This window comes from Lichenostomus cassidix, chromosome 4A (assembly GCF_008360975.1).
Source record: "Lichenostomus cassidix isolate B80296 chromosome 4A, HeHo_3.0, whole genome shotgun sequence".
Lineage (NCBI taxonomy): Eukaryota > Metazoa > Chordata > Aves > Passeriformes > Meliphagidae > Lichenostomus > Lichenostomus cassidix.
In genome coordinates, this window is record NC_139485.1 from 3291314 (window position 1) to 3298571 (window position 7258).

The 7258-nt window shown below is 57.1% G+C and overlaps 1 protein-coding gene across 1 annotated transcript; it reads left to right on the forward strand.

Moving 5' to 3' along the window:
- The first annotated feature begins 2376 nt into the window (after positions 1 to 2376).
- Positions 2377 to 3846, forward strand: LOC146437300 (transcription factor SOX-3-like). The gene has a single exon (XM_085060101.1). The coding sequence runs from the start codon at positions 2726 to 2728 to the stop codon at positions 3680 to 3682; it is 957 nt and encodes a 318-aa protein (XP_084916227.1). The 5' UTR covers positions 2377 to 2725; the 3' UTR covers positions 3683 to 3846.
- Positions 3847 to 7258: the final 3412 nt, after the last annotated feature.

Below are 7258 nucleotides of genomic sequence, written 5' to 3' on the forward strand. Positions count from 1 at the left end.
CCCAGACCGAGCGCCGAGGCGGAGGGATTGGGGCAGAGGGTCCTGCTCATCCCTTCTTCTGGAAATAGCAAGCGGCCGGATTTTGAAGTTTTCCTCAGAACATGTGCGGCACGGGAAGCCAAGTGCAGCGGGAGCATTACGGAACCTGGGAACCTGGGAAGTGTGGATATCCACCAATCTATACTTATATTTTTATTCAGTCAGGCTCAGTTTTTCTACAAGAAAAATTCAACAAAAATGTTGTTTTGGTTAGAAATAATATGGACTTTAAAAGTGTTGAATAGCTTGGCCTTCGGAGGAAACAAAAAATCTCTAATTTGAGACTCAAGCAGCTCAAAGACGAAAGAAGAAGAGACAAAACTTAACGTTGTAATATTTATTTAAACATTGAGAGAAGCATTGTGCAGGCGGATTTCATCACATCCTTTAATTCTCTATACAGCCTAATTTTTCGTTGCATGCCAGCGTGTCCCGTCCCTCCAACAAACGCTTATATAAAGAAATATCAAAGAATTATCACGATATACATCAGTCCGATTTCCTGCCAGCCTGGCAGGTCTTAAACCTCGACTGGAGCGGCCAAAACATTTTGAGAGTTTGGAATTAATTACGACCGTCAGAAGCTTTTCCAATATATTGCAAAAGTTACACGCGAATTACTCCCGCCTGGAACAACCCTTCCGCTGTCACCCTGTCCCCTCGGGCTGCCGAATTTTGACTTCACTCAAGAATACACCAGCAGCAAGCCGAACAAAAACCAAAATGCTGACTACACCACAGCCGGTCGCAAGCGGGATTTGTTTCCCGCTCGACGTTATTCAACAGATAATTTTGTCTGAAAAGAAATCCGTACAAAATGAGTGAGACCTTAAAGTGCTAAATCCCAGCAGTGCTCACATGCCCTCAAATCCCTCCCGCTCCTCGCTCCCGTGCTGTTTCCAGGGTCCTTCCAGTGTCCCTCCTGTCCCCACTCCCGCAGGAAGGGCTGCAGCAGGGCTTGGGGCTCTTCCTCACCGCCCTGCCGAACTCCCCCGACCCGGATCCCCCTCTCCAGCCCAGAGCCCTGCCCTGCCGGTCTCCTCCTCCCCGTACCCATTACCGTCATGTCACTCGCGGTCTTGTCTTTGGGGCGACAGCAGTGCTTGCCAAGCCGGGGGAGCTGCGGCGGCAGCATCCCGACGGGACAGGGCGTGAGGCTCAGACACGGCCCGACCTCCAAGCCCTGACCCTCCCCTGCACCCCACACGCCCCCGGGGCAGTTTGCTCAGAGCTACGCCGGCGGTGCTGCCCACATCCTGCGGCAGCGGGGCTTTCCCAGCGCGGCTCCGAGCTCGCTTTGCCTCTCCTGCCCCAGAGCTCCCCGGCCCGGAGACCCGCCCGGCTTGCCCAGACGGAGCTGGGGCGGAGGCTGGGGGAGCGCAGGGATGGGGCAGCCCAGCCCAGCCCGCCTGGCGCGGCTCCCATCGGCAGGGCCAGGAGAGCGGAGAGCACCGTGCCCTTGGTGCTTCCAGGGAGCTGCCGGCCCTGTCCGTGCAGGTGTGCTGTCCGTGCCTCTGGGAAGGAAGGGAAGGAGGGGTAAAGGGAGGGGAGGGACGGCCAGGGAAGCCGGTGATTGACAGCTCAAGTGGGCGCCGCTCCACTCACACATCCGCCGCCAAAGTTTTCTTTCTCACGGAGAGAACTTTCTGTTGCCATGAAACTCGGGGGATTTGCAAGCGCCGTCCCCTCTACACCCCCCTCCCCTGTTTTGGGCAGCCGAGTGGAAAAGCTCAAGTGGCAGCGAGGTGGGTGTAGCTGGGGATAGCCGGCAGTGTCCGTCCGGCAGCCACCCATCCCGGCCCCACTCCGCCGCCTCCCCCGCGGGGCAGCCACTTCTCCCCTCTCCCCGCGGCACGGAATGCCCGACGGCCGTGCCCCATCCCCTAGGGTAATGTAGATTCTCCCCCAGGCGAGGGCTCCGGAGTGGAAGAGTTTAGTCCATCCGTCCGTCCCCCGCCCCTTCATCCGCTCCGGGGGGTTGTCCGTGCAGCGCGGGCTCGCTCCGTCCCCAGACAGCCTCTCCGAGCTCGGCACGGGGCTGTGCGCCCGCCCGGGAGCCCCAAACCTCTTTGTGCCCGGCGAAGGCGCAGCTCCCGCTCGCAGCGCAGCGCTCCGCCCCGCTGCTCCTCCCCGCGGCCCGCAGGGCAGCCCCGGCCCGGCCCGGCCCGCTCCTTCCCCCGCGGCACAGCCGCAGCTGCGGGAGCCGCACGGCCCGTCTGCCCGCTCCGCCGCCCGCAGCCGGGGCAGGGGCAGGTGCAGGGCCCGGGGCTGCGGCGGGAGGGGCTCCACTCCACCGCGGCATCCCCGAGCCCCGGTCCCTCCGCCCGCCCCCCGGCCGGTCAGTTCCCAGCGTGGGGCTGTCGGGAACAGCTCGCTGATTGGCCGCCGCCCCCTCATTTATAGCCCGTCAATCACGGACCCCCGGGATCCGTGTGCGCATCGCCCGGCGTTGCCCGCGGGAGCCGCTCCGCACCGCAGCCGCTCCGCCACCGCCGGCACCTTGGGGAGCGGCGCTTCTGCCGGCCAGAAGAACTTCCTCCTTCTTTCGCGGCAGCCGCCCAGGCAGGTTTTTTCTTTCTTTCTTTTTTTTTTTTTTTTTTTTTTAATTTTTTTTATTTTAAACTTCCTCTCCCCGCTCGGTGCCCGCCTGCCCGCCGCCCTGGCGCACCTTTTGCCGGCCCCGGCCATGTACAGCATGCTGGAGACGGAGATCAAGGCGCCGCAGCCTACGCCGGGCAGCACCGGGGGCAACCCCGCTGCGGGCAGCACCGGCAAAGGCGGCGGAGGCGGCGGGGCCGGGAACGGAGCGGGAGCGGGCTCGGACCAGGACCGCGTGAAGCGCCCCATGAACGCCTTCATGGTGTGGTCGCGCGGGCAGCGGCGGAAGATGGCCCAGGAGAACCCCAAGATGCACAACTCGGAGATCAGCAAGCGCCTGGGCGCCGACTGGAAGCTGCTGAGCGACGCCGAGAAGCGCCCCTTCATCGACGAGGCCAAGCGGCTGCGGGCCGTGCACATGAAGGAGTATCCGGATTACAAATACCGGCCCCGGAGGAAGACCAAGACCTTGCTGAAGAAGGACAAATACTCGCTGCCGGGCAATCTGCTGGCCCCGGGGGGGGGCAACGCGGTGAGCAGCCCCGTCGGGGTGGGGCAGAGGATTGACACTTATGCCCACATGAACGGCTGGACCAACGGGGCTTACTCGCTGATGCAAGACCAGCTGGGCTACAGCCAGCACCCGGGCATGAACAGCCCGCAGCTGCAGCAGATGCACCGCTACGACATGACGGGCCTGCAGTACAGCCCCATGATGTCCACGGCGCAGACCTACATGAACGCCGCCTCCACCTACAGCATGTCCCCCGCCGCCTACGGCCAGCAGCCCTCCACGGCCATGAGCCTGGGCTCCATGGGCTCCGTGGTGAAATCCGAGCCCAGCTCGCCGCCTCCGGCCATCACTTCCCACTCGCAGAGGGCCTGCCTGGGAGACCTGCGGGATATGATCAGCATGTACCTGCCCCCCGGGGGGGATGCCACAGACCCTTCCGCCCTGCAGGGCAGCAGGTTACACAGCGTCCACCAGCACTACCAGAGTGCCGGGACTGGCGTCAATGGTACCGTACCACTAACTCACATATAAACTTGTGCTCCGGACGACTCCCCGGCTTAATCCCTAACCCCACCACCGCTCCCTGACTTCACCGGGACGTACGGCAGTGTTGCTCGGCTTAGCAGACTTGATACTAACTCTGGAGAAATTTTAATAAGGAAATCCGTTAGTTGTGTCTTTTTTTTTTTTTTTTTTTTTTTACAAGAAATATTATTTGAGCAAGTTGTTATTTTAATAGAGCACAACTCCTGCCTCCTAGAAGCCGCTGTGAGGTTTTCAAACCACGGCAACTCCTTTCCTGGTCTCGGCTAGGCTGGGCACTGTTTTATTCGCTTAAAAGTTTTTAAAATATCTCGCATCTTCCAGTTTGATTTCTAGCGTTGCAATGACATAAACAAAAACCGCGGGCTTTTGTTTTTAAACTCGGTTGTTCACATAATCGTTGCGGTTTATTACGTGTTTTGTTACCGACCCTCGCTTGGTTTCTATCCACAATCTGTAGCTTTCACGACTTTTTAACTTTAGGGTTTTGTTCCTTGAAAAGGGGGAGGTGGGAGAGAGCAGAGCTGTGCGGGTCGCAAACGCATTTCTTTTATTTATAGTAAGTTGTGTGTCTCGGTTTTTCTTAAGCTGTAAACTTATGTAAATGGGTTTGTGAATTTTACTGTGAACCATGTTTTGACATATCGCATGAAGAAACGTTTTAGTTTTGTTACCGGATTCCTTCCAAAAAAAAAAAAAAAGGTCATCGAAATACTTCCTCCCTGTTCCTAGTCCTCGTTTGCTTCCTTCTTCCGAACGAAGAGAGATCAATAAATTTTCTATCGGGCCGGTCGGCGGTGTCCGGGCGGTGTGTGCGGCTGCGGAGCGGGGCAGCGCCCAGCCCATCCCGCCGCTCCCCGCAGTCCCTCCGCCAGCCCCGGGAGCTGCCAGCGCTTCTCGGCTGTCTTTTGGGGGGCGGGAGAGGGGAGAATGCGCACCTTGGATTTGGTGTTCTCCTTAAGTGCAGCGGCAGCCGGGCCGGGGAAGCGTCTGTGCACTGCCCGAGCTGCCGCTCTGCCAGCCGCGGCCACTTGTTGCCTCTCCGCCCGGCTGGTTTCTCTCGGCCGGCGGGAGCGAAGGGGATTACGTCTCTGCCTCGGCTTGTTGTGCTGTTTTTTATTTTTATTCTTTCTCTTTGGCTGTATTTTTTTTTTTTTTCGGTCTGAAGGATTTGCCTAGAAACGCGAGCTTGTCTAAAATATTTACAAAAGTAAAACCCGTTGGGGAACTCTTAATTAGACTCCATTAAAAATGAATGGTTACAGGAGTCCCCCGAGGAAATAAATAATTCAATCTTTTCAGTATGTTCGACGAGTGCCTTTAGTCTGGACAACTTCCTTCTCCTTTTCCCCTCCCTTTTTACATTTATTTTGATTTTTTGTTCTCAGGGCTGTGCGTTATTCGTGGCTGTGTTTCGGTGGGCGCTGCGGAACAGCCCCGGCGCGGCCGGCTGGGCTGAGCATCGCTTCGCCCTCCCTCCAAACCCTGCTCCGGCCCGGCATGGCCCCGGCAGGGCTCCGAGCTCGCCGCGCTGAGCAACCCCACCTCGAGCTTTGCTTCCCCCTGCTCCTCCGCTCTTTGGCTCCGTGCGGGAGGAGAGCGAACGCGAGGTGTTTGGGTTTGCCCTTCCTCCCGCTGCCAACAGCGCCTTCGGGAGCCTTTGTGCCGCTGGGCTGCCCGGGGCGCTCGGAGCTGCGTTCCTGCCCCGCTGTTTCCCTCCCGGCCCGCCCGGAGCCCTGCGCTGCCTCCCGAGCCCGCGGCGGGGATGCCCCGGCAGCCGCTCTGGCTGCTCTGCCGGGAAGCACGGCCAGGGCTTTCCTCGGGCTTTCCCAAGAGGCCAGGATGTTCTGCAAAGCCCCCGAGAGCCTCGCTCGCTGCTGGGCTGCCTGGTTCCGGGCTGCTCGGGGAAGGGGCAGCTCCCGGGGCTGCAGCTCGCAAAGCGGGGGAAGCCCCGGGCGCAGCGCAGAGCAGAGCCCTCCGGGCAGTGCGACAAAGCTCTGGCACTACTACTGCCCCGGGGCGGGCTGGGGGTGATCACTTTGCAAATGAGAACCCAGCGTGTCTCATATGCACAGCTCGATCCTTCAGCAAAATTTCTGGTGAAATCTGGCAAACAAGTCTTCCACCTGTGTGTGCTGCTGCCCTTCAGGTAGGAGCATGAGAGTTTAGCGGCGTTATTTACCAGCTCTGTGAGGAGAAGCAGCTCCATGAATAACCTGGAGCTCTGAGAGAAGATGGTAACATCAGTGGAGTTAGGAGAGCACATGGACGTGAGCAGGCAGGGCAGCAGCAGGACCTGTTTCATCTCAGCTGGGAGTCCAACTGCTCCCCAGTGCTCTCCAGAGCTGGCAGTGCCAGGACAGCTCTGAGTGCGAAGATCTGTCCCCTGAAACAATTCTCCCTCCACCTTCCCTGGCAGCTGTGCCAGGTGCAGGTCTGACAAAAGCCAGGGATCTGAGCAGGTGAGCAGCTGCCCGCACTGCGATTGTACTTGGTATCTTCAGTGCCGAACTGCAGCTGCATCATTATAAATAGTTGTTCTTTACATCTGAGTGTTCTGGAAGTGGATTCTCTGCCATGAAAGGGGAGAAAGGCTGTTCTCCATAATTTGGAGTATTTTTAAGCTCAAGTTTTCCTCCTTATTTGCCACAAGTCAGGGCCTAAGGAGAGTGAGTGAGCAAGTCCCTGAGAGGTCACACAGAAATGTCTCTATAAATGTCTCTGCCTTGCTCTCTCTGGAAGCTTCAATCTGGAAGCTCAGATTGGGTCTGCTTTTCCTGATTTGCTGATTTTTGAGATGTCCAGGTGCAAGTCTCAATGCAGTTTTCAGCTTCCTGGGGCTAAACTCTCCTGAAGTTCATAAGCTTGGTCAGAGCTTGTGGGAAGAGCTGTGAAGAGGTGCACACATTAGATAGGGGACAGACCCCTGGAACCCAATCTGTACGTTAAGTACAAATACAGATACAGCCTCTTCCTCCCTCAACAGGATTGTGTTTTCATTAGAGAGCCAATAGCATAGTGGGAGACACTGCCTGAAAGAACTTTTGCTTCCAAAGAGCACTCTTACAGCCTTTTCTTGGACTCAAGACATTTACCTCAGGAGCAAATGCAGAAATACTTTCCCTCGAGAACTGACGGAGGGATGCTTTACTCGTACTGAACTCAATTTTTAACTTTGCAGATTATCTGGCCGTTGGCATCCCTCCTGCACGCATGAAATCTAAATGCCTTTTGAGCACTGCCCAGGTGGGATTTCCTCCTCCTGCTGCTGTGGGAGGGCTCAGAGTGGAGCCATTAACATCCAGGGGAGAGCAGGTAAAGTTCCAGACTATAAGTTGTTTCATGTGCACCATCATTAGCAACCGTTTGCAGAGTTAAAACAACTCCAGCCTCATTCTACAACATCCAGAATAGACACAAGTGCACCCATTGCCTTCAGAACGACAGAGCTCCAGATCTGAAGAGGTTAATGTTGGATTTCGGTGTGATGACAATATTTAGGCTTTTGTTTTAACATGGTTTTGAGTGGAAGAGTGGAAGGTAACACTTGGTGCTGTTAGTTTG